The sequence below is a fragment of the Camelina sativa genome, chromosome 9 (genome assembly GCF_030686135.1).
Source record: "Camelina sativa cultivar CO46 ecotype springtype chromosome 9, ASM3068613v1".
Lineage (NCBI taxonomy): Eukaryota > Viridiplantae > Streptophyta > Magnoliopsida > Brassicales > Brassicaceae > Camelina > Camelina sativa.
This window is the reverse complement of record NC_141888.1, coordinates 28,274,406-28,298,597: the sequence shown is the minus strand read 5'-3', so window position 1 is coordinate 28,298,597 and position 24,192 is coordinate 28,274,406. Positions and strand designations below refer to the sequence as shown.

The following is a 24,192-nucleotide window of genomic DNA, read 5'->3' as shown; positions in this document are numbered from 1 at the left end:
AATATCCATGCATCTAAAGTTTCAAAAACGAAAACAAAAATTATCGATACAAGCAGAATCAAACCCCTAATTTAGTAAAAAAATAAATAAAGGGTTTTGCTCGATCTCGATGTAATAGAAAAAAAAAATCCTCTGAAAAAGGTTTAATAATAACCGTAGTTATTATATCCGAATGGGTATTGTTGAAAAGGTAGCATTCCCTGCCCTTGTGGATAGTACCCAGGCCAATATGGCGTTGCTGATTGCCCACCAAAGAAAGAAGTTTGATAGTTGTTGCAAAAGTTAGGATCATGATGAGGACGATGATGATGTGTTCCGGTTTTCACAAACGCCATTTCAGCATCTTTGCCTCTCTTCGAACCCATAAGTTTTAGTAGCTTTTTTGGATCTCCTTGACCCGTTACGTATGCCATTCCTTCATCCACGTCTATCCAAAAATTCCCTCCTAAAAACCATTATGATCATAAAGAGAATTGAGTCGACCAAAAACATACGATATATATATATGCTTATAGATAGAAGAAAGAACCAAATTAACCTCTGATTTTCTTGAGGATTTTCGTCATGCTCTTGTGCCATTCAGGGGAGTTGGTGTTCAATTTAAACCCACAAGTCTGCAAGAAAACATTCGAATATGTGACGAACCGAACTAGCAAATGATATAATATGAGAAATAATGATATGATTTATCGAATGATAGATTTGAAAACGGACCAGGTTTTTAGTTGTACTTGACGAAAACATGTTTGGTCACCTTCTTGTGGACTCTTGACAAAAAAAATAAAAAAAATGAAGCTGTTTATGCTAAAATGAACGAGAGCTTGTGGTGTATATTTATATATTTATATTGGATTGAAGATTTTCATTTGGATGTTTAATCTGTTGTTATAAGGTAACTATATCTATATATTACTAATATGGTTTCATATTTCGACTTAATGTCGTTACTGGTATAATATTTTATTTCCTTATGTAGTATACGTACAACCCCAAATTCTAAAATGGTATGAAAATTACGATTCAAGTCTCCTCCTCCAGCTACATATTTTTACACTCCTATCTTTAAGGAATATACACATAAATTCTCGCAATATTTTTTTTATGAGACTTGGAGACAATAATATCTCCACTATTTAATTGATTTAAAATCAATTATCATAGTCAGTCATAGAATACATTTAACTAACTTGATGTGCGTGACATAATAATGCCCAATGTTAAACTGTGAGCCCAATCAGACTTTAAAGGCCCATAAGGCCCATTAGTGTTTGAGTAGGCTATTCAGGGTTTAGCGAAGAGTTCTTCTTCTCCGTTTGGTGAAATTTGCTAAAGCTTGATCGGTAAATTCATCAGCTTTTTCGGATCGGAATCTGTTCGCTGATGCTTTGGTGAAAATGGGTTTCGGAGCAATCAGATCGATACTTCGTCCATTGTCGAGAACCTTAGTTTCGCGTGCCGCCGCCGCTAACTACTCGTCTGCGTCGATTCCAGCTGCGAAGCCTGAGTTATGTTCCTTCTTCGGAGGATCGACGACTCATTTGAGGTCACCATGGTTTCCATTGACCAACCATTTTCATAGCTTAAGCTTAACTGATACTCGGCTTCCGAAGAGACGACCCATGACTCATCCCAAGAGGAAAAGATCCAAATTGAAACCTCCAGGTTTGTCATTTTTGTCTTTGATGACTAGCTTTGAACCATAAAAAATCGAATTTTGATGGTTTATATGTGTTCATTTTTAAGTCTGGGGGTGCAAAAATTGATGCTTTGTTTGTTAAATTGGGATGAGTGTTGTGTGAATCAGAACAAAGTTAGTGTAATCTACTAATCTTCATAGGGGGGTTTTGTTTATGTTGTTTAAGAATTAGTATTTCGTGGGTTTAGTGTTGATCTCGTTCGGTTTTAGTGGATTGTGATTGTGTTAAAAGCTCAGCTTGTGTTGTTACTGATAAAATTGATTTAGCTAGAGAGGATCTGTGGTTGGGATTGTATAGATGAATAACAAGATTTGAGGACATTGCAGGGCCTTATGCATATGTTCAATATACACCTGGCGAGCCAATTTCTTCAAGCAATCCTAATAAGGGCAGTGTCAAGAGAAGGAATGCGAAGAAGCGCATTGGGCAGCGTCGTGCCTTTATACTGGTAGGTTTGATTTCCTTTGTATCTTGTTTTTAGAAATTCGATAGCTTTGTGATGGTTGCGTAGCATGACATTATTAGGTGAAAAATCTTGGAGTGTTGAGAATCCGTAGATTGTACTCACGAGAAAAAGTTTGAAAGCTGAGAATTCAAAAGTAACCTATGGGAAAATAAAAAGGATGTATCTCTTTTGTTTCCATTTCTTGGCAAAACAATCTGCAATGTTCCTTATTTTTAGATTGTTTTCTAAGAGAGACATTTCGTTTACTGATAAGTTGAAGTTGTCGTGTATGTTTTCACAGTCTGAGAAAAAGAAGAGGCAAGCGCTGGTGCAAGAGGCAAAGAGGAAGAAGAGAATCAAGCAAGTGGAACGTAAGATGGCTGCTGTCGCAAGAGACCGAGCTTGGGCTGAAAGACTGACTGAACTTCAGCAGCTCGAAGAAGAGAAGAAGAAGTCAATGTCTTCTTGAGATTGCTTTCACTCAATCAAACACAGAAATAATGCCAAATGACAATCTCTTTTTCTTGTCTTGAGTTAGAATTACTCTTCTTTCTTGTGTTTGGCGCGTTTTGTTGAGAGTTAACTCCCCATTTTGTCTGAAGAACTGAGAGTTACTTGACGTTTCTGTTCTTTATATTTTTGTCATGTGTTTCTTGTTGGTAGACATCCTTTTACTTAAGGCAACTCATGAAACTGAAACTCAAGGATTTCTGAATCAGGACGTACCAACTCCACGTGTAACATATCTAGAGGCCTGGTCTCATTCGCCGCCACGACACGTATGTACTTCGATTTATCAACTCTTTTAATAGTCTTCAGTTTGGTCGCTGAATTTTCTTCTCTCTCACAACGATCAAGACAAAGAAACATGACGAGCTCTGTTAGAGAGAAGAAGATCAAGACCAACGGGATTTGGTTAAACGTTGCTGAGAAAGGAGACAAAGAAGGGCCTTTGGTTCTGTTACTCCATGGTTTCCCTGAGACATGGTACTCGTGGCGTCACCAGATCGATTTCTTGTCGAGCAAAGGTTACCACGTGGTCGCTCCAGATCTCAGAGGCTACGCTGACTCCGATTCTCCTCCTACCCACGAGTCTTACACTGTGAGCCACCTCGTCGCTGATGTCATCGGTTTGCTCGACCACTACGGCACTGCTCAGGTGATAAGTGATCATCTTCTTGACTCAAGAATCTTGAGAATCCAACTTTTAGATTTAAATAGATAGATTTCAGGAAAAGAAAAGCTTACATGTTATTGTTTAACTGTTGTAGGCTTTTGTAGCAGGGCATGACTGGGGAGCGATCATAGGTTGGTGTATGTGCTTGTTTAGACCAGACAGAGTCAAAGGTTACATAAGTCTCTCTGTTCCATATACTCCAAGAGATCCAAAACTCAAACCTTCAGATTTTTTCAAAAGTTTTGGAGATGGGTTATACATCTCTCAGTTTCAGGTAAAACCCAAATTTTACTTCCAAGATTTATGATGTTATAGTGTTACTATTATGGTACTCAGTTGTCGTCGTTGATTCGTTTTCTCTCGTTCGGTTTTTAAAAGAAACCAGGAAGAGCTGAGGCTGCATTTGCCAAGCATGATTGCTTGACGGTAATGAAGAAGTTCTTACTGATGACAAGAACAGACTACGTAGTTGCTCCCCCTGATACAGAGATCATAGATCATCTTGAGATACCATCGACTATACCAGATTGGATAACTGAAGAAGAGATTCAAGTGTATGCAGACAAGTTTCAAAGATCTGGATTCACAGGCCCTTTGAATTACTACAGAGCCATGGATCTGTAAGTGGTTCACTTCTCCCTCTCTCTCTTTCTCTCACTTTATCTACAGTCTTTGTATTACAAAAACTAGGATTGAAATGTGCAATTACAGGAACTGGGAGATATTGGCGCCGTGGCAAGACTCCAAAATCCTAGTTCCTACTAAGTTTATAGCGGGAGACAAAGATATAGGAAATGAAGGACCCCATGGAACAATGGAGTATGTAAAAGGAGAGATTTTCAAGAGTGTTGTTCCTAACCTTGAGGTTGTTGTTATTGAGGATGGTCATCATTTCATCCAGCAGGAGAAGTCTCAACAAGTCTCTGAAGAGATTCTCTCCTTCTTAAACAAGTTAAGCAAAACAGAGTAAACTCATGCCAGTTCTTATGGCCCCCTTATTATAGAAGAACCATGATGCTCTAGTCTTAAGTAAACAACTACTAATAATGTGTATCCAAGAATGAAACATGAGTGTGATCTCATCAATAATAATGGTTCTTAAAGAATAAAAAGCTCTTAAGTATTTATCTGTGCTTCTTTGAAGAAGTTTATGAACAACATAAAGCAAGAGTGTTAAATTAACTCCAACTCCATTTGTGAAAAAAAAAAATGAAGTGGTTCATTCATCTGAGAGTAGTTATGAGCTTTTCTAACCAAAAAAAAACAAGATTGCAGCCAGCAGTTCGACGTCGTTTTACAGACAAGGATTATTCTCGGGCTAAGACCCAACAAATCTAAATAGGCCCAATTAAAGCAAAACGTAACTATCTATATATAGCAAATCCATTTTTTTTTTGTCAACTTTTAATCTAACGGATAAGATTGGTTCAGTTTTAGTCTAACGGTTTAAAATTATTAATTGTGTCTTTTCGTTGCACCCCCATCTTTTCAAAAATCACACTTCTTAGTTTTTGCATCTCTTTGTTGTACCTCCTGGTTTCAAAAATCACATCCATTCATTTTTACACCTTTTAAATCACACTTCTTAGTTTTTGCATCTCTTTGTTGTACCTCATGGTTTCAAAAATCACATCCATTCATTTTTACACCTTTTAAATCATACCTCTTAGTCTTTGCATCTCTTTGTTGTACTTCCTGGTTTCAAAAATCACATCTATTAATTTTTACACCTCTTAATTTCACATCTCTATATGTTACACCTCTTTGTTGTACCTCTATATCTTACACCTCTTTGTTGTACCTATTATTCATGTCTTTTCATTACACCCCCATCTTTCAAAAACCACACCTCTTAATTTTAACACCTTTTAAATCACACCTCTTAGTCTTTGCATCTCTTTGTTGTACCTTCTGGTTTCAAAAATCACATCCATTAATTTTTACACCTTTTAATTTCATGCCTCTATATGTTACACCTCTTTGTTGTACCTCTATGTCTTACACCTCTTTGTTGTACCTATTATTCATGTCTTTTCATTACACCCCCATCTTTCAAAAATCACACCTTTTAATTTTAACACCTTTTAAATCACACCTTTTAGTCTTTGCATCTCTTTGTTGTACCTCCTGGTTTCAAAAATCACATCCATTAATTTTTACACCTTTTAATTTCACACCTCTATATGTTACACCTCTTTGTTGTACCTCTATGTCTTACACCTATTTGTTGTACATATTATTCATGTATTTTCATTACACCCCCATCTTTCAAAAATCACACCTCTTAATTTTAACACCTTTTAAATCACACTTCTTAGTCTTTGCATCTCTTTGTTGTATCTCCTGGTTTCAAAAATCACATCCATTAATTTTTACACCTTTTAATTTCACACCTCTATATGTTACACCTCTTTGTTGTACCTCTATGTCTTACACCTCTTTGTTGTACCTATTATTCATGTCTTTTCATTACACCCCCATCTTTCAAAAATCACACCTCTTAATTTTACACCTTTTTATTTCATACCTCTATGTCTTACACCTCTTTGTTGTATCTCCATGTTTCTCATCTGTTAATTTTGACACCTTTTTATTTTACACATCTATGTCCTACACCTCTTTGTTTATTATATATTAACTTTTTTGGACAACATAAGTTTCAAAAATTGTTTTCTGAGTACTAAAAGATTGTTTAATTGAAGTGTTTTTTAACTAACAAGCATCAATCTCTACTTCAAGGTAATTTAATATTTTCACTGACCTGTAGTGTTTCTTCGGTTAGATTATTATTATTGTTAGTCGACACTACTAAGTTCATACATTAATCTTAGTTTTGTAAACTTTTAGTCTCTTCAATATTTTTAGCCTTTCCGGTTTTCATGTTTTTGATTCGTTGAATAAATACGCGTGCTATATTTTTTTGCATGGCTAATGTTTTTAATTCTCAATGTGCAGATTTTATTTTTTGACTTTCTGGAAAAACCAAAACCAAGATACGAGAGGCACGATGATATGCAGTGATGCTAAGCCAAATTTTTTTAACAAACATGGTATAATTATAAATTTATATATGTTCTATTATTTAACCTATTTTTTTTTAACAAACATGGTATAAATGTAAAAATCGTTTTTGAAATGTAGGATGTCCATTAGATATAAATGATCCAGGTTAGTTTCAATTCTTTTGTAAATAAAGTTTTTAAAATTTTAGTTGAATTTTAATTTCTTATACTTTCTGGGTATCAAACATTTTGATAATATATAGAAATATTACAAGTGAGCATGGAAATAGAGAGTGTCGAAAAAAAAGTCAGACATACTTGTGACAACACAAAATCAAATTCTAGAAAGCGTAAGCACGACCAAATGACAAGTCAAGTTAGAAAGAAAAGATCTACTAAAGGTAACTTATTTATTCTTTGATAACTTTCTAATTAATCTGTATATACAATTTTTTAAAAACATAATGTATAACAGTCACTTTTAGAGTGATCTGGAATCTGCCAAAAAAAAGAAAATGCAAGTAATTTCTAAAATTAGTGTTTAACCCAAAGAAGAAAACATCAAAAGGTGAGATATTATTATCACATGTTTCACCACATCGACTTCGTTTTTGCTGTTGTTGATTGAAGAACATGATGGTACCGATTCATAGACATAAGTGGGAAATCAATTCCTAATATATGGTGGATATACAGATATAAACTTCAATCTAGTGAAAACCGCACACACTTTTCCATCTAGCGGTTTAAAATTATTAATGATCCCAACAGTTGCAAATTATTAATCGTGTTTTTTTGTCGTACCCCCATATTTCAAAAAATACACCTCTTAATTTTTGCATCTCTTTGTTGTACCTCCATGTTTCAAAAATCACATCTATTTATTTTTACGAATTTTTTTATTTCACACCTCTATGTTTACATCTCTTGTACCTCCATGTTTCAAAGATCACATCTATTAATTTTTACACCCTTTTGTTTCACACCTCTATGTCTTACACCTCTTTGTTTATTATATAGAAACTTTTCTGGACAACATAAACAAGTTTCAAAAAATTGTTTACTGAGTATTTTCAAAACTTACAAGTTAATAAGTAAAATTGAAGAATTGTTTTATTGAAGTGTTTTTTTAATTTTTTAAATATATAATAGCAAACCCACTTTTTGTGTCAACTTTAATCCAATGGATGAGATTAGTTCCATTTTTCCATCTAACGGTTTAAAATTATTAATGATCCCAACGGTTACATATTATTAATTGTGTCTTTTCGCCGTGTCCCCATCTTTCAAAAATTACACCTCTTAAGTTTTGCATCTCTTTGTTGTACCTCCATGTTTCAAAAATCACATCTATTTATTTTTACACCTTTTTTATTTCATACCTCTATGTTTACACCTCTTTGTTGTACCTTAGTGTTTCAAAGATCACATCTAATAATTTTTACACCTTTTTATTTCACACCTTTTTGTTTTTGTTACTCTTTGTTTATATAAAATTGCAATGTTTTGATCCAACAAATGTTTTGTTCCGTTTTTTACTTGAAATGTAAAATTAACAATGTTAATCATTTCAAGTTTTTACTTTCCCGTGCGGCAACGCACGGGCCTACATCCTAGTTATTACAACAGCACCCCTTAAGTTTTGAAGACTCTTAAATACACCGCGATACTTTTAGTTTTAAATTTCGAGAAAGAAATGGTACCTAATGGAGTCAAAATTTCATTGTTGGAAATAGGAAAATTTCAAATTCATTAGCAAATTCAGTTGCAATAAAAATCAATATGTTTTTGGGTAAACCATGCAACCACAAAACTTTCATAAATCATAAGTTAATTAAAAATTAAAAATAAAATTACACAGATCAAGCCTAATGTAAACCCATATATATGACTATCCAATAACGAAACTCACTCAAACATCATGGTTAACCCTCCGGCAGATCCTCCGGATCTCACCATCCGTCCCCGTCAACGGTGAGATGTTCCCCATCTTCACGATCGACTTGGCGAACTGCTCAAAGAAGGCTTCCTCATTCTCCGCGTAAAGCTTGACCAGCTCCATGGACTCACTGCTTTGCGTGAACAAAATCTCATCAGAGTTTAAGAGTCCTCTAAAGTCCACCAGATTCTTGAAGTAGTAATTGTCAAACTTAGTCGGCGTCACGTAGTCAAGATTAAAGAGGTTCTGGTCCTCCCCCGAAATCGGACATCCCTGCTGCAACATAGAGGCGTAGTTTTGATTCAATGTCTGGTCGGGGTCGTTGTTTCCAGAATGGTTGTATAACCTTTGTCGGAAATTCAAGCACCTCGAGTTTCCTATCGTGTGACTCCCTACATTTAATTTGAATCATACTTATTAGTTTTCAAGATTCTAATTTATCAATAATATAGTGTTTTAATTTTTATATTTAGATGAGTTAAGTTTTTAAATATCCAACCACAATCACACATCTTTATTTTAAACATTTATTTATTCTTTTAATTATTAAAATCAATGGCTTCAAGAAACATATATATATAAACTCAATATATACTTAAAGCAATCACAAATAATAATAATAATAAAACCTTTGGCAATTCACTCAAAAATTATAATTAATAAGATATAGAATTGGTCGAGTGTATATATTAACGAGGAATATACCTAAGAGGGCAACAAGATCGGTGAGATCGAGCCCTTGAAGGTTGAACATGTTGACAATTGTCTGTAACGTGGAGTCGGGAGAAGGAATGTTCTCCATGGAACCACTTAAGCTTGCTTCTCTTGCATCTCTTCTTCCAAGATATACTTCCCAAGTCGGTCCATCACACTAGTGTAGATTATTACACAATCAACGAGTGTTTGTTACAATTACGTACGCACAATTATAAATCGTAATGATTGTAATAGGAGGATTGACTTACAATTACAACGGAGTCTCTAGCAACGAGAGCCAAGATATCGGCGCAAGAAACTGTTTCAGGACATTCATTTTCCAAGGCAGACTTAATCTCATCAATGACTTCGAAACCTCGAGCAGAGTCTTGATTTGAAGTTGATCGTTTCTCGCTTTCTATGGTTCCACTACTGTCCAAAAGGACGGAAGCATCACATCCCTGCACAAATGACCAAAGTATGTATATTAAGACTGAACATATCTCCTTATTTATGTCAAAACATTGTATATTTGAAGAATAGTGTAGATTTTGTCAAACATTGACGAAACAATCATGGAAATGGAGCCTAAGCAGTGAGGCAGCCATGCGAGGGTCAATGGAGTATGCTTTGGCGACGAAGAATTGAACGATGGCTTGTGCTTTTGGGCAGGAGTTTTCGTAAAACCAAGGGGAGAGAGAGGCGGTTGTGCATTCATGTGTTCGATAACACATAGAAAGAGGTAAGAGCGCAGCAAGTGAGAATTGAGCGAGAACAATGCACACTATTGACTTCACCATTTCTGTATTCAATGGGACTCTAAGGATGATTGCATGGTTGAATAATTTATAGAGGAAGGTGTGACAGGTATGAATGTTACGTACAACACTCACATATTATGTTCGTTGCATCTATATATAGTTTCCATATTTGTCGTTCTTTTCTGTATGCCTTCGTGTTGGGAATAGAAAATGTCAATATCACTCTGGTTATTTTAAATGGAAATATGTCGATAAGAATCGTGAATCGGCCCGTGTGCTAACATTACCTAAATTTGTAAAACTTGAAACAACAGAAGGCTTGAGCCATAAATGATTCGAAAAAGAGTGGCTTATATTTATTCCATTCAACAACCATGTAAAAGAGTACGTCATATCATATGCATTGTTCTTAATAAGAGCCACACTAAAACACTATTGTGAAATGAAAATAGTACCATATAACATATACGCAAACAAGTTGATAAAAGTGAATCTAATGATGACCACCCGGAAGCTTCTCTTTGATCTTCTCCATCATGCCTTTCTTCTCGTGGTGAACGGTGGTGCCGGTATCATAGGCCGTCGTGGTGGAACCTAAAGAAGTCTTGTTGGACTCATGATGTCCCGGCAGCTTGTCTTTAATCTTCTCCGTTATTCCCTTCTTCTTCCTCCTCCTTCCACCTAGTCCATCGTCCTCCTTCATGCATGCACACACACATGTACACGTGTTTAATTAGCAGAACATCGACAAGAAAAAGTAATAAGTTTTTGCAAGACTGTCCATATTTGAAATTCGATATATTCATATTAGAAGGTTGGGATTATTATAAATTTTACACGTATGTATTTCATATTTGATATAAGCAAAGCAAAAATACTCTCGCTCCTTTTTGAAATTACCTTTTTAAAAATAGATATTCTTAGTTAATTTTAAATATGTTTCCTAACGAATTGTTTCCAAGTAGGTAAGTCTAATTAAATGAAACAACTTGATATATTTTGGTGATATAGGAAAAAAGTACATTAAATATTGCAAAAGCAATTGCGGAAAACAGAAGTATACGTACCGAGCTAGAGCTAGAGCTACTACCAGAACGGTGAAGCATGCCACTCAAACCACCACCTTCAGCGACGACCGGAGCGGCAGTGGTGGCTGAAATTGGATTACCGAATTGGTCAAGCTGTTGGTGAGTCTGCTGAGCTCCGGACTGGTTTTGGTAAGACTCCATTTTCCTCTTACAAGTTACAATTGAAAATTCAACTTTTTATTTTAGCTGTAGAACAAAACTATTCTTGACGAGATTCAGACTCTTTTGAATGATTTTTTTTTTATAGAACCGCAACTTTGGATAGGGATCATAATCACACATAATTAAAATAATCTGTGTTGATTACGAGCGAGACACATGGCGATTACGTAAGACGTTGGTATTGTCAATTGTGGTTGGTATGACACATGTCCGTTACTACTAATCCACCCACCTCGTTTAATTTAATCCCTTTAAGTAGCTTATTTGGACTATATGGTCCTGCAATAAAACAACACTCCATATTGCTCGTTTTGTGTTTCTTGTTCCACCTTTGATGTTCAATCTTTAAATTTTGAGATTTTAACACATTTACACACACATACATGTAACGATAAGAACAACGAATAAGTTTTGTTAAATTCATCTTTGTTTTTAATTAAGTTAAACTAATTAGTAATTTGTGTTTGTTACCGGTGGGAGAAAACAAAAGAGAGTACTAGAGTAGTAGAGTAAGAGAGATATACAAGTCAATGGATAAATTTGGTACTTCTAACTCCTCATACATACTTACCATTTACCAAAACGATTACTCTACTTTGTATCCACTTTTAAAGTAAAAGGTTGTGGTTGTCTGCTCTCTCAATGGTTTTTTACACATGTCTAGTTTCTTCTAAGTTCCTTTCAGCTTTAGTTGCTGAAGTATCTTTGGCTTTTTAGTTTTTTTTGGGTCACAGAGTAGCTCATTCCCCCTGATAATAATGTTACAATTTCGATAAAATAATTCACATATTATCAAAACATAAAACCAACAACTATATATATAAACGAAATCAAATGTGGAAACTTCATATTAAATCAACGACCGAATCACTTACATACACGCATAAACGCGCTTTATTTAAAACCATCATCTCATAAAAACAATACAATACAGATACTTAATTATTCTGAAATTAAACAACTTGTTAAAAAGAGATTCTAGTTAGTGACTACCAGGAAGCTTCTCTTTGATCTTATCCATCGTACTCTTTTTCTCGTGGTGAACAACTCCAGTATTACCATAACTCGTAGTGGTTCCAGTTTGATGGGTTCCATGATGACCAGGCAACTTCTCCATAATTTTTTCAGCCATGCCTTTTTTCTCGTGGTGAACTACACCAGTGTGTGTAGCACCATGACCCGTGTGAGTACCAGTTTGGTGAGACCCCTGATGACCTGGAAGTTTTTCCATAATCTTCTCCGTCATCCCTTGCTTCTCGTGGTGAACACCGCCAGTGTTACCATAACCCGTGTGGGTTCCAGTCTGGTGTGATCCACCATGATGGCCTGGCGTCACCTGATCCATAACCTTCTCCGTCATACCTTTCCTCTCGTGGTGAATACCACCAGTGTTAGTAGCACCGTAACCAGTCTGATGAGTTCCATGATGGCCTGGCGCAACCTGCTCCATAATCTTCTCCGTCATACCTTGCTTCTCGTGGCCGTGAACACCGCCACCGTGACCAGTCTGATGAGTTCCATGATGGCCTGGCGTCACCTGATCTATAATCTTCTCCGTCATACCTTGCTTCTCGTGGCCGTGAACACCGCCAGCGCTAGTAGCACCATAAGCAGTGTTGGCTCCTCCAGTGTGATGAGGTGCATGATGACCTGGGAGCTTCTCCATGATTTTCTCAGTCAGTCCCTTCTTTGGCACTCCGGATTGGTTCTGGTAAGAATCCATTTTCTTTCTTTCTAAAAATAAACTTGTAACTCTTTTCTTAGATATATATAGAAAACTTTGTTCTTTTGATGGAACTTAAAAGACTTTTGATCGATGAAGATTAATGAGCTCTTGTATGATACTTTTATAGAACCGCAATTTTCATTTTGGATAGGAACCGATCATCAGATTCATATAGATATTTTACTCCCATCCGTGTTGGCCGACATAAAAAGTGTCATTAATTAAATCCGTATTGATTAAGAGTGAGACACATGGCATGTAAAGACGTCGGCGACTCGGCGTAGCGTCGTAGTAGTGGTTAGCGACCGACATAAAAAGATACTACTAACTTAGCTAGGACTTATGGGCCTTTAGATATGGAAGGCCCATTAATTCACATTTTAGCATCCTTAACGAAACGCAGTCGTTTGGTTCGTGTAACTACCTTTGTATTGTGTTCATCTTTTAATTTTGGGATTTTTTTTTTCCGCTCCAGATTTGAAATTGTTAGAACAAAAAAAACTAAAAAAAGCTTTGATTTTGATTTCTCAAGCTGTGTGTTTTTCATCTTCACATCAGGAAGGAATTTTGAAAAAGGTATGATCTTTGGAGCTTTTAGTTTTCTTCTATCTCTGAATCCTAATCTTTTTTTGTTTTTGTTGCTTTTCGTGTGGTGAGTTTCCAGATTTTTTTTTGGGTGCTAAAAGATGGATCCGGATGCAGTCAAATCGACCCTTTCGAATCTAGCATTCGGAAATGTAATGGCTGCAGCTGCTAGAAATTATCAAAAGGTAAATAATTTTATCTTTTTGAGTTTTTGGTTTAAATCCATCAAATGCAATTTCGTAGTTGCCTTTTTCTCAATTTTTTTTTTTTTGGAAATTGTTCGATTGCATCTACTTTTTTCGTGTTTTTAGTATATGCTTTTGGTAAGTTTATTGCATTTCGTATATGATATTCACAGAATTGATTCATCTATGTTTGTTGAAGTGGTGTTTGTTTGATGTCTGTCGAAGTGATAGACTTTGATGAGTTATGGCTGTGTAGATAACCACCTGTGAGTAGAGTACTTGTATGTTTTTGATGATTTATTTATACGTATTTGTAGGAAGTTCTTGCAAATGAGAAGGCGCAAAGATCAAAACCTGTTAATGAAGAGGTTGATCTTGATGAACTTATGGATGTAAGTGCAATGTTTGCTTATTGGGCTGTTTTTATTTTGTTTTGGGTGTATTGAGTTTTTTAAGCTTCTATAAGAGACTTACTTGTTTATGTTCTGTAGGATCCAGAGCTAGAAAGATTGCACGCTGATAGGATTGCAGCACTAAAGGTTATTATTACTTTGGCATCGTACTGTATAATTAGTTGTGTAGGTATTGGTATGTACTAAACCTTCAAGATTCTATCTTGACAGAGAGAAGTTGAGAAGAGAGAAGCGTTTAAAAGACAAGGACATGGTGAATATCGAGAGGTAAGCGAAGGAGATTTCTTGGGTGAAGTCACCAGGAGTGAGAAGGTGATATGTCATTTCTACCACAAGGAATTTTACCGGTGCAAGTAAGATCTCCCATCAGCTTATATTTTTTTGTTCGTCTTCTGATATGTGAGCTCGTAACCATAAGATATGCACTCACTCACTGCATCATTGTAGGATTATGGACAAGCATCTGAAAACTCTTGCGCCTAGACATGTGGACACAAAGTTCATTAAAGTGGACGCAGAGGTTAGTGTGAACCACTTTATTAGAATTAGAGAAAAGGAAATGGCTTTTCACCAATCCTTTGGTGAAGATAATGCTTGGTTGAAATAAATGCAGAATGCTCCTTTCTTTGTCACGAAGCTTGCTATAAAGACTTTGCCTTGCGTTGTGCTTTTCAGGTCTCGCCTCTTTCTTCTATTCATTCTTACATACAGGGTTTGTTGTTAGGTGTATAACTGATAAAGTATGTGTTTCTTTATCATTATTAGCAAGGGAGTCGCGATGGATAGGCTAGTTGGGTTCCAGGATCTGGGCACCAAGGACGATTTCACCACGAATAAACTAGAGAACGTTCTGGTTAAAAAGGGTATGCAGAACCGCACACCCACTTTTCTTTTATAATTACAGCTCAGTTAGAGAACTGTTGCTTATGCAAAATCTTTAACAGGAATGCTAAGCAAGAAGAAGAAAGAGGAAGATGATGAAGATGCCGAATATCAAGAGAGCATACGGCGGTCTGTCAGGTCCTCAGAGAATCTGGACTTTGATTCTGACTGAGCAAGCAGTTGCCATTGCTGCTAGTCTCTGTTTTGTTTTGCTCTTTTGTTATATGTTTATTAGAAAGAAAACTTTGATATGAAATCCAAACGGTCAAATGCTACGTTACATTGTATCAAGGTATATGTAATACACCAACTTATTGTCGCTGATTAATAAACATTGATCTAGTTGCTTAAAATGTTCCATCAGGTTCTGTGCGTTGGTGTTTTCGTCCACACTCCGCCTCTAAAGCCGACATCTTCGATCGGGAAAGACTCTAGCTCTGGACACCAGTTTGCGTTAACGCTCCTGAGGTAGGGCATTGACCGTTGCAGCACTTCCCAATCCATGTCTAGGTCCGACAACGAACTTAACATCAAACCTTCGATTCTCCAGTGAGTATTATTCTCAGTCCCCCAAAACCGTTCATGCATTTTCACCAAATTACCTGAGCATATTGACATGTACCTCAACATCGGAAGCTTGTGAGGACTCAACCACGATGGACTCGACTTTCCAGGATAGAACTGTAGAGAAAGCTCATGGAGCTGGTGTGGAGGAGTGAGCGCATCTATTTTGGTTATGAGATCATCGCCGTAGCTGTCGTAGCAGTTGATAGAAATGGACATAAGCTTGCTAAGGTTTATCAAAGAATCAAGCTCCTCATCTTCGATCTGATCGCCATGAGTCAGAGAAAGACCAAGTTTTCTGAGGTTTTTGAGATTTCTCACTTCACTGAGCTTGCACCCATTGTTGGACCTGGCTGGCTTAAATCCCAACAGTACTTCGAGGTTAACGAGACTTCCAATACCCTTGGGGAAGCACTCAAGTGATCCACAATTCGTCATGTCAAGTACAAGGAGTTTCTTGAAAAACACAATGCAAGGTTGAAGTTGTTTCAGATTCTGACAGTAGCTTGCGTCTAGAATCTGTAAATTGCGGAGATCTTCCATGGAACGAGGAAACTGGATCAACGGATGTGTGTTACTCAAACTAAGACATGCCAAGTGTTGAAGGCTCGCAATCTCATCCAAAATCTCAGACAGAGGAGCATCAAATATCGATTTTGAGATATCAAGAACCCGAAGGTATTTGCAATCTGTGAATTTTTTAGCTAGGTCTGAGTTGAGCTTGTTCACCTCACCTGTTTTAGTTGTTGACACTACGCCTCTCAGCTTATGATTAACTTTGATCTGCTTCTCATTAAAGTTTCCACTAATCCCAAGGTGACGACAGTTGAGGCCTTCCTGGTTAGAGAAGGAATCATTCTTAGCTATATCGATCACCAAATCACGAACCATGTCATGAATCTTGCAAGTGATGATGGTTCCGCTATAGGTTTTGTCAACAACTTCTATTAGACACCTGTTTGTGAGCCCGGAAAAGCAGTCTTCTCCAGATTCAGTTGCAGATCTTCCATTTCTCCACATGACAAAACCTTCTCCAATCCATCCGTGTACAAGCTGCTGTTTCGGTATAACACAGTCTTCCGGATAGAGAGAGAGCGTGAGAAAGCATGCTTTAAGGTGGGAAGGGAGTTCGTCGTAACTCAATTGCAGAGAAGACATCACATTGTCAGTTTCAGAACTGTTCCCTCTTAGCTCATCTTGAAAATGTTCTGCAATTCGTCTCCATTCATGATAGACATGGTCTTTGCACAGAAGCAACCCACCAACCGCTTTGATTGTCAATGGCAAGCCTTTGCATTTTGTTACAATCTCCTTGCCGACATCCTCTAACTCGGGACGCTCACAAGTACCGTTATTTGCTGCAAATGCCACCTTACAAAACAGCAGCCAACTGTTATCAGAACTGAGGAGCTGTGGACGGTGAGTCTTGTCTCTGGCCTGAACCTTTACCGCAACAGATTCTGACCTTGTTGTCACGATGACGCTACCACCTTGTCCTCTAGGCAGTCCTTGGTAGATCTTGTCCCACCAACTCAAATTCTTGTCCCATACATCGTCCATGACGATCAAGTACCTTTTCCCCAAGAGATACTGCTGGATTTTTCTCAGCAATGTTCCAAGATCATCACCAACACTCGCGTCCCCCAAGTTCCGCAATATGCTTCTCATGATCTGTTCTTCAGTAAAAGTCTGGGACACAGACACCCATATCCTTCTTTCGAAACGATGTTCAATCTCTTTGTCATTGAAAACTTCTTGAGCAATGGTAGTTTTACCTAACCCTCCCATGCCAACAAAGGCCATTACCAATAGGTCGCTCTCGTTTGATCGAACGAGCCATTCCTTGATTTTTCTTTTATCTCCTTCCAAACCAACCACTTGAGTATGATCATACACCGGAGAGCTCCACCGATCAGTTCCATTATCTCTTCCAATATTGCTCGGCGTTATGAATTCGAAATAAGGCTTCACTTGCTTCTTCATCGACTTTATCCTCTCATTGATCTCTTTCAAACGTTTGCTTTTCTTGTACTGCAACGAAACCCTGGCAGGATAAAACCGCGAAAGCCACGCGTTGGAGGGCCTTTGCTCGTTCCCGTCATCATCACCATCACCATCACCAGCCGCAAGCTGACAATCCGCGAGTATGTCCTCAGCTTCATAAACCAACTCTCGTAATTCCACCACGAAATCACGCAGCACGTCGTTAGTTCTCTTCTTCCTCTCTGCATCCTTGAGAAAAGACAGCATATATTTCAACTCAACTTGCAAATCTTTTAACTGTTTTCCGTATTCAGATACGGTTCGGCCTTTTTCTTCGAGGATGTTCAAGGCTTTCTCTAGACACACTGTTACAACAGCGTCCACCATTTTCTCAGACACCTGCAACTTTCAGAAAATATTTCCAAGCAATAATTTCAATCGCTTATGTGTATCATTAGATCGAACTTTCTAAAAAAGCAATCCACCAACGACTAATAGAATCTCAGTAGTAACCAAAGACTGGATTAATCTTTAACTAATCCGTAGTTTCTCAAGAAACATGTAGAATCCTTAGAAAAATTTGAAATGAATCTAATCAAAGTAAAGTCTATCTCATGGTAAGAGAACACTTACAAGGAAGTGACTTAGCCGTTTAGGATCTGAAGGCTGAAGCTGCTCCTGATCTTTGGATCTTTTGCAAACTTTGGTTTCAGGAATGAGCTTACAAAGACACTTTATCGAATTTGAAGTCAACGGTTTAACAATTATAAGTCAACAGTCAACCAAACTCGTTTTCTTTTTATCTTTTGTCGGAGATAGGATTTATAGTTGATAAATTCAATAAATCTCTGACCTCATAAAATAATATCATCCGTATCATTTTTATAACATCACAGTGTTTAAACAAAGAAAGAAGAAGTAAAAATTGTCTTTAACCTGACAAAAACAAAAGAACTACTCAATTTTTTTTAAAATTATTTATTTTGGCCTTTAGCTTCATCATTTACAACTTTCTTGGCTTTTAAGAACTCAACTAGTCCTTGGAGTACCTTATCCACAGAATCACTCCTCATCAACTGTTCAGCTACTTCAGCTGGTGTAACTTGTGTTTCTCGGATCAATTCCTCAATCTGCTCGAAAGTTATATGATCTTCAATCTCGAGATAGTTTGAAGCCAAAACCTTAAAAGCAGCAGGTGTGCAATACGACATGTGAATGTGCATGTCCATTCGTCCTGGCCTCAACAATGCTGGATCCAATCTTTCTCTGTAGTTAGTTGTGAACACTATGATCCGCTCGTTACCACAACTTGACCATAGTCCGTCTACAAAATTCAATAGACCAGAGAGTGTCACCTGAAAAACAACCAACAACAAAAACATTAGTTATGAGTTTAGGCTAAGAAGCAAAGACATACAAAATATCAAAAAATGCATCACCGCTTTATACAAGGTATCGTCGTTGCCCTCATCAGTAGTGCGATTTTTGAACTCGATTGAACAATCGATATCTTCCACAACCAGAATGGAACGATTTGCAGTAGACATAAGTAACGTCCGAAGCTCAGCATTGCTTTTAAGTGAAGTGAAGTCTAAGTCATAGATATCAAAGTTAAGATGATTAGCTATGGCAGCGATCAAGCTTGATTTGCCAGTACTGGGTGGACCATACAACAAGTACCCTCTCTTCCAAGCTTTTCCAACCCTCCCGTAAAAGCCTTTCCGCTGCACGAATCTATCGAGATCCTCCACCAAGTTTCTCTTAACCTCGGGATCCATGGCGAGAGTGCGAAACGTGGAAGGATGGTCGAGAGTCACAGAGGTCCACTCCACCGAGTAAGAATCAAGAGTGAAGATCTTCAAAGTCTTACGGTTTTGTTTCATCAAAGCAGCTTGTTCCACCACGAACGGCAAATAAGATTCAAGAACCACGTTCTTGAACTTCTTTCGGAAACTGAGCTCGTAACTACGAACTTCAGATCTCAAAGTGGAGTTGAGGTCCCGCGGGTTACGGAAATCTTTTTTGTCGACATGGCGACAAACAAGGATCCAACTGAGCTTGACGCCGTCAAAAGTATCCAAAACTTGCTCATCACGTTCGACAGAGACACTGTAATGGCTCTGTTTCTCATGCTTGTTCACTTTGATTCTTCTAGTGGAATTAGATATCTTGGTGGCGAGGTAAGCCTCCGCAGACTCAAACACTTGGTTGTGTTCATAACCTCCGAACTCTTCAATCACAGCAGTCATATCAAAAGAAAAGTAGCTGAAGAATCTGCGGAAGCCGTGAGAGATAAACTCATGAACCTCGCCTGGCATGTATTCTTGAACCACTGATCGGGCTAGCATTGCGGCTGCAGCCACCGATACAACCGCCGTCAGAGCTGTTTTGGCGGTGGCTAAGTGAGATTCACTAGAGGATGAAGCAGACGAACTCATTGCCCTTTCAATCTCTTTATAACTAAGTTTAATAAGAAAACAACAAAAATCAGAGCCACTAACCAAGAACAACTAACCTAAAAAAAACAAAAGGTTGTGTCTAATGATTACAGAAAAAAGAGGTTAAGGAATGATTAAAGTTAAAAGGTTTGCGTGGTAAATAAATATGATTCGATTAATCAAACGATGCTATGATGATTACTAAAATTGAAATTCTAACAATTCAAAAAAAAAAAAAATTGATACCAGCAGCACTTGTGCGATCACTGAACGAACTTTCACGATACCTCTCAGAAAATTAGGGATGAAGATGATTATTTACAATTGTGAATCGAAGTGTGTATAGTGGGCCAGCATCTACGGCCCATTTAGTAAGTATAGTCGCAATGACTTTATAATTTCTTAAAATACGTAAGCTATTTTTTTTTTTTTTTTTTTGACAAATTAACTCTCTTTTTTCAAAAAACAAAAATTCTCTGTTTGGTTAAGGGCAATTCTTCTTATCAATACCACTAAAATAAGTTAATTTTTAAATATACTATTATTTTTCCAAAAATACAATTTTTTTCCTTTCCAATCCCAATAGTTATATTAATTAGAGTATCTCTCATTCAAAACTTATTGATACTAATTAATATAGTAGGATTAATGTATAGAACATACTATAAACCATTAATCTTTAGAAAGAAGCTAGAAACTACTTTTTTTTTGGCAGCGGTCACGAAATCGAGCTTATCGAGTTTCTTATAAGTCTCATCGTAGCGAGAAACAACACTAGTTTCAGTCTCGTTTTGATGAGCAACACTAGATTCCGTCTTCTTCTCGAGTTTGTTCCCAGCACCATTCTCTCCTTTAGTGCATAGACGTCGGATCCCGTAAAGCTTCAACCGGGTCGAGAGTCCGACCCACGAGCCTCTGCCGCGAATCATCGTCCTGGATCTCTCTCCCGGCGGTACACATGAGCGTGCGTTTCAAAACGCAGTCTTTTTGATCGAGGAGGCTAGTGGTGGTGGACTGGTGGGTTTCCGCGATAACCGAAACCGGACCGGTCTCGGGTTTATTAATTGGTTCGATCAATTCAATTTTCAATTTAATGGTTCAGACAAACGAATTACTTTTTCAATTTCTGTGATACGATTTTAATTACAAAACCAAAGGGGGGGGGGGGGGGGGGGGGGGGGCTTCATAAAGTTTAAGTAGAGTAAGTTCAATCAAAATGTCGTATTTTTGTTACCTTTTATTTTCAGTGGTCTCTTTCAGTTTGCCTCTTCTTTTTCCAGCTCTGGAGACTATTTGTGGGAGCTACGATGTCGACCTCTCTCTTTTTTTTTTTCTTTTCCATTTTTAATTAGTTACAATTATAGTATATATTTTATGCTAGGGTAGCATTTTAATTTGAGTTTTAACCAACGCAAATTAGTGGCAGGCCTCTAATTATTTCATATTTTCAAAATAGAAAGTTGAACTTTTCATACAACTCGAAACTCTTTTTTTTTATATAGTTTATATAGTCTTTACAACATCTTGCACATTATTATATAGTTTTCAAAAATTATACATATATATAGTTTTAATAAGCTGATTTAAATAAAGAATATACGCCAAATGATCAATTATAATATTGTTGTCGACACAACATTCAATAAGCAAACATAGATCCATGATTAGTGTAATTTCCCTTCCCTGTGCCTGGTGGACCGTATAACAAGTATCCTCTCTTCCAAGCTTTACCAACCCTCTTATAGTAGTCGCTCCGCTTTACGAACTTGTCTAGATCGTCCATCACACTTCTCTTGACATCTGAATCCATTGCTAGCGTCTTGAAAGTAGAAGGATGGTCAAGGGTAACAGAGGACCACGTGCCTGAGTACCAGCCTCTGTCGAGAGTGAAGATCTTGAGCTTTTTCTTCTCTTGCTTCATTAACGTGGCTCTTTTCACTATGAATGGCAAGTAAGATTCAAGGGCTATGTCTTTGAATTTCTTAGGGAAGTTGAGCTGGAACGATCTGACCTCAGATCTGACTTTGTTTGACTCAACATGGCGGCAGCGGAGGACCCAACGGAACTGGACGCCGTTGAAAGTGTCCACAACTTCCTCGTCACGTTCCACGGTGACGTCGTAGGTTTTTTCTTTGGCGTGTTTGCTCACTTTGATTTTCTTGTTGGAAGGAGAGATCTTGGTGGCTAGATAGGCCTTGGCAGCCTCAAAGACTTCATTGCGAACGTATCCTTCATATTCTTCGATGGTTATTGTCAATTGAGAGGAAAAGTCAAGAACGAAGCGGCGGCGGAATTCATCTGAGATGTAGTGTCGCACCTCGTGAGGCACATAATTTTGGACTAACGATCGAGCCATCACCGCGGTTTTGGCCACCGAAGTTGCGGTGGTGAGAACTTTCGAAACTTGTACCGACTTGGTTTTTTCTAGGATTTGTGCAAATATATCTGGATAATTTGCAGCATAAACCGAAACAATTCGAGGTCGTTTTGACATTCCAAGTGTCGTGTGTCTACCGATACCCACATGCACACGAGGTGGACAAGAAGGGGATGTTAGTGCCATTGAGACCTGAGTGATCTCTAAAACTAATTACGAACCAGTTCGATCGATCGTCTCTCTCTTAGGTTAATTTGCCAAGTTTCTTGGGTGAGAAGAAAAGGTTTCTTCCGTAAACCGTGAACGAGAACGTCTTCTCTCGACGAGGAGGAACTTCCAAAAACTCTTTATATAATAGCTAGGAATTGACCAAAAAAAAAAAAAATAATAAATAAACACGAAAAGGAAAATAACACAAAGAAAATTAAGGAAAAAGGAAGATGATAAAAATAATATATATATGTTATGAATATATTATATTATGTGGATTCCCATTACTGACCCATTAATAGATTTGGTATACAACCTAAAACCCTAATGTTGTAACACTATATATATATGTTCTATCCTATAGTAGAGATCAATAAGAACAAGAGAATAATTCCCTAAATTTCTTGTTATAACACATTATTATCATGAGTCTCTAATCCTAGCTGTCTTAAGAAAAAAAAAAACCCCAAGCCGATGTCGTGTATGTATTGTGATGCGGCTCGTCTCCCAAGTCTCCATATCCGTTTATGATATTCGATCCTTTGAAGCATATGTCTTATTCAAAAAGATAAGTAACTCATGATTTTATTATCATTCAGCTCATGTTATAGTTTGTCGGACTTGTTCAATTTTTATTTTAAAATCGCTTGATGAGAGTATCAACTTTTAGTTTCATCGGCGAGATCTGTATTTTATTGTTCGTTTAATTATATGCTCTATCGCATATTGTTTGATGAGATAGTTATACTCATGGCTGCATAGTGCATAGTACTCATCTATTGGTATAAAATATTATACGGTGGTCTATATATCATTGGCTTGTACTTTTACCATTAGAATTTCTTTTTGCTTTGTCATATAATAATATATTGAAATCTGACTCTTGCTTTATTTTCTACCATCGTTGTGAAATATTAGATGTTATTTATTTTTTTTTTGACAGAAAATTCTAATGGTTACATCTCTTTAAAAAATTGTGTCTGTTAAATGTAGAGTTGTCTGTTAAATGTAGAGTTGTGTCTCTTACAAACAGGAATTGTGTCTATTCAAATGTTGACATCTTTATAAATTTATATATAAATGACTTATCATCACTATATTCAAATTTTCTTTATTTTATATTTTTTACAGAAAATTTCAAAGGTTGCGTCTCTCTAAAAAGTTGCATATGTTAAATGTAGAGTTGTATATCTTACAAACAGTTGTATCTATTCAAATGGTCACATCTTTATAAATTTATATATAAGTGACTTCTCATCATTGTATTCAAATTTTCATTATTTTATATTTTTGACAAAAAAAATTTACAGTTGGGTATCTCTAAAAAGTTGCATCTCTAGAATTTAGAGTTGTGTTTGTGTCTATTCAAATGTTCGCATCTATAGAAATCTATATATAAATAACTTCTCATCATCGTATTCAAATATAATAATAACAATCTGAAAAAATACCAACAACAGTTACGATTTTTCGTAGTACCTTTTCGTAAAATATATATTTTTTGATAGAAAATTTCAACGGTTGCATTTCTCTAAAAAGTTGCGTCTGTTAAATGTAGAGTTGTGTCTCTTAGAAACAGTTGTGTCTATTCAAATGTTCACATCTTTATAAATTTATATATAAGTGACTTCTCATCATTGTATTCAAATTTTCTTTATTTTATATTTTTGACAGAAAATTTTTACAGCTGCGTCTCTCTAAATAGTTGTGTCTATTGAATATAGAGTCGTGTCTTTTACAAACAGTTGTGTCTTTTAAAAACAGTTGTGTTTATTCAAATGTTCACATCTTTGGAATTCTATATATAAATAACTTCTCATCAATGTATTCAAATATTCTTTATATTTGTATTAGTTAAAAGA

General features: G+C 36.7%; 9 protein-coding genes and 1 pseudogene across 12 annotated transcripts; 3 read left to right on the top strand and 7 right to left on the bottom strand.

The window, feature by feature from the left end:
* Nucleotides 1–143: 143 nt before the first annotated feature.
* LOC104711639 (uncharacterized) lies at nucleotides 144–744 on the bottom strand. The gene is made up of 3 exons (XM_010428342.1): nucleotides 715–744; nucleotides 539–614; nucleotides 144–445 (listed from the first exon to the last, which is right to left on the bottom strand). Exons 1-3 carry the CDS (start codon nucleotides 742–744, stop codon nucleotides 144–146), a joined length of 408 nt encoding a protein of 135 aa, XP_010426644.1.
* A 502-nt stretch (nucleotides 745–1,246) lies between these two features.
* Nucleotides 1,247–2,857, top strand: LOC104711638 (uncharacterized). Its single transcript, XM_010428341.3, has 3 exons — nucleotides 1,247–1,662; nucleotides 2,024–2,145; nucleotides 2,444–2,857. The coding sequence occupies exons 1-3, from the start codon at nucleotides 1,395–1,397 to the stop codon at nucleotides 2,609–2,611; spliced, it is 558 nt and encodes a 185-aa protein (XP_010426643.1). The 5' UTR covers nucleotides 1,247–1,394; the 3' UTR covers nucleotides 2,612–2,857.
* Nucleotides 2,858–2,923: 66 nt separating this feature from the next.
* LOC104711637 (epoxide hydrolase 1) lies at nucleotides 2,924–4,431 on the top strand. Its single transcript, XM_010428339.3, has 4 exons — nucleotides 2,924–3,301; nucleotides 3,414–3,593; nucleotides 3,698–3,939; nucleotides 4,031–4,431. The coding sequence occupies exons 1-4, from the start codon at nucleotides 2,924–2,926 to the stop codon at nucleotides 4,287–4,289; spliced, it is 1,059 nt and encodes a 352-aa protein (XP_010426641.2). The 3' UTR covers nucleotides 4,290–4,431.
* Nucleotides 4,432–8,054: 3,623 nt separating this feature from the next.
* On the bottom strand, nucleotides 8,055–9,895 carry LOC104711636 (peroxidase 36). Its single transcript, XM_010428338.3, has 4 exons — nucleotides 9,517–9,895; nucleotides 9,226–9,417; nucleotides 8,966–9,131; nucleotides 8,055–8,652 (listed from the first exon to the last, which is right to left on the bottom strand). Exons 1-4 carry the CDS (start codon nucleotides 9,754–9,756, stop codon nucleotides 8,234–8,236), a joined length of 1,017 nt encoding a protein of 338 aa, XP_010426640.1. The 5' UTR covers nucleotides 9,757–9,895; the 3' UTR covers nucleotides 8,055–8,233.
* A 153-nt stretch (nucleotides 9,896–10,048) lies between these two features.
* LOC104711635 (dehydrin Xero 1) lies at nucleotides 10,049–11,068 on the bottom strand. Its single transcript, XM_010428337.3, has 2 exons — nucleotides 10,785–11,068; nucleotides 10,049–10,414 (listed from the first exon to the last, which is right to left on the bottom strand). Exons 1-2 carry the CDS (start codon nucleotides 10,944–10,946, stop codon nucleotides 10,211–10,213), a joined length of 366 nt encoding a protein of 121 aa, XP_010426639.1. The 5' UTR covers nucleotides 10,947–11,068; the 3' UTR covers nucleotides 10,049–10,210.
* A 720-nt stretch (nucleotides 11,069–11,788) lies between these two features.
* Nucleotides 11,789–13,124, bottom strand: LOC147938917 (uncharacterized). The gene has a single exon (XM_087467557.1). It carries the CDS (start codon nucleotides 12,688–12,690, stop codon nucleotides 11,950–11,952), a length of 741 nt encoding a protein of 246 aa, XP_087323683.1. The 5' UTR covers nucleotides 12,691–13,124; the 3' UTR covers nucleotides 11,789–11,949.
* LOC104711632 (thioredoxin domain-containing protein PLP3A) lies at nucleotides 13,112–15,111 on the top strand. Of its 2 annotated transcripts, none has more exons than XM_010428330.3 (9): nucleotides 13,112–13,269; nucleotides 13,358–13,463; nucleotides 13,781–13,855; nucleotides 13,955–14,002; nucleotides 14,087–14,229; nucleotides 14,324–14,396; nucleotides 14,490–14,551; nucleotides 14,642–14,739; nucleotides 14,821–15,111. In XM_010428330.3, exons 2-9 carry the CDS (start codon nucleotides 13,380–13,382, stop codon nucleotides 14,928–14,930), a joined length of 693 nt encoding a protein of 230 aa, XP_010426632.1. In that variant the 5' UTR covers nucleotides 13,112–13,269; nucleotides 13,358–13,379; the 3' UTR covers nucleotides 14,931–15,111. The 2 variants fall into 2 exon arrangements, with proteins under 2 accessions (XP_010426632.1, XP_010426634.1); XM_010428332.3 differs by having other exon boundaries at nucleotides 13,351–13,463.
* On the bottom strand, nucleotides 14,961–18,180 carry LOC104711633 (disease resistance RPP13-like protein 4). Of its 2 annotated transcripts, none has more exons than XM_010428333.2 (2): nucleotides 17,939–18,180; nucleotides 14,961–17,710 (listed from the first exon to the last, which is right to left on the bottom strand). In XM_010428333.2, the coding sequence occupies exon 2, from the start codon at nucleotides 17,690–17,692 to the stop codon at nucleotides 15,119–15,121; it is 2,574 nt and encodes an 857-aa protein (XP_010426635.2). In that variant the 5' UTR covers nucleotides 17,693–17,710; nucleotides 17,939–18,180; the 3' UTR covers nucleotides 14,961–15,118. The 2 variants fall into 2 exon arrangements, with proteins under 2 accessions (XP_010426635.2, XP_010426636.2); XM_010428334.2 differs by having other exon boundaries at nucleotides 14,961–17,704; nucleotides 17,939–18,178.
* On the bottom strand, nucleotides 18,127–20,109 carry LOC104711631 (AAA-ATPase At3g50940). 2 transcript variants are annotated; one of them, XM_010428329.2, is made up of 3 exons: nucleotides 19,990–20,109; nucleotides 18,745–19,765; nucleotides 18,127–18,660 (listed from the first exon to the last, which is right to left on the bottom strand). In XM_010428329.2, the coding sequence occupies exons 2-3, from the start codon at nucleotides 19,741–19,743 to the stop codon at nucleotides 18,280–18,282; spliced, it is 1,380 nt and encodes a 459-aa protein (XP_010426631.2). In that variant the 5' UTR covers nucleotides 19,744–19,765; nucleotides 19,990–20,109; the 3' UTR covers nucleotides 18,127–18,279. The 2 variants fall into 2 exon arrangements, with proteins under 2 accessions (XP_010426631.2, XP_087323682.1); XM_087467556.1 differs by having other exon boundaries at nucleotides 18,755–19,765; nucleotides 19,990–20,102.
* A 1,273-nt stretch (nucleotides 20,110–21,382) lies between these two features.
* LOC104711630 (protein HYPER-SENSITIVITY-RELATED 4 pseudogene) lies at nucleotides 21,383–22,306 on the bottom strand (annotated as a pseudogene).
* Nucleotides 22,307–24,192: the final 1,886 nt, after the last annotated feature.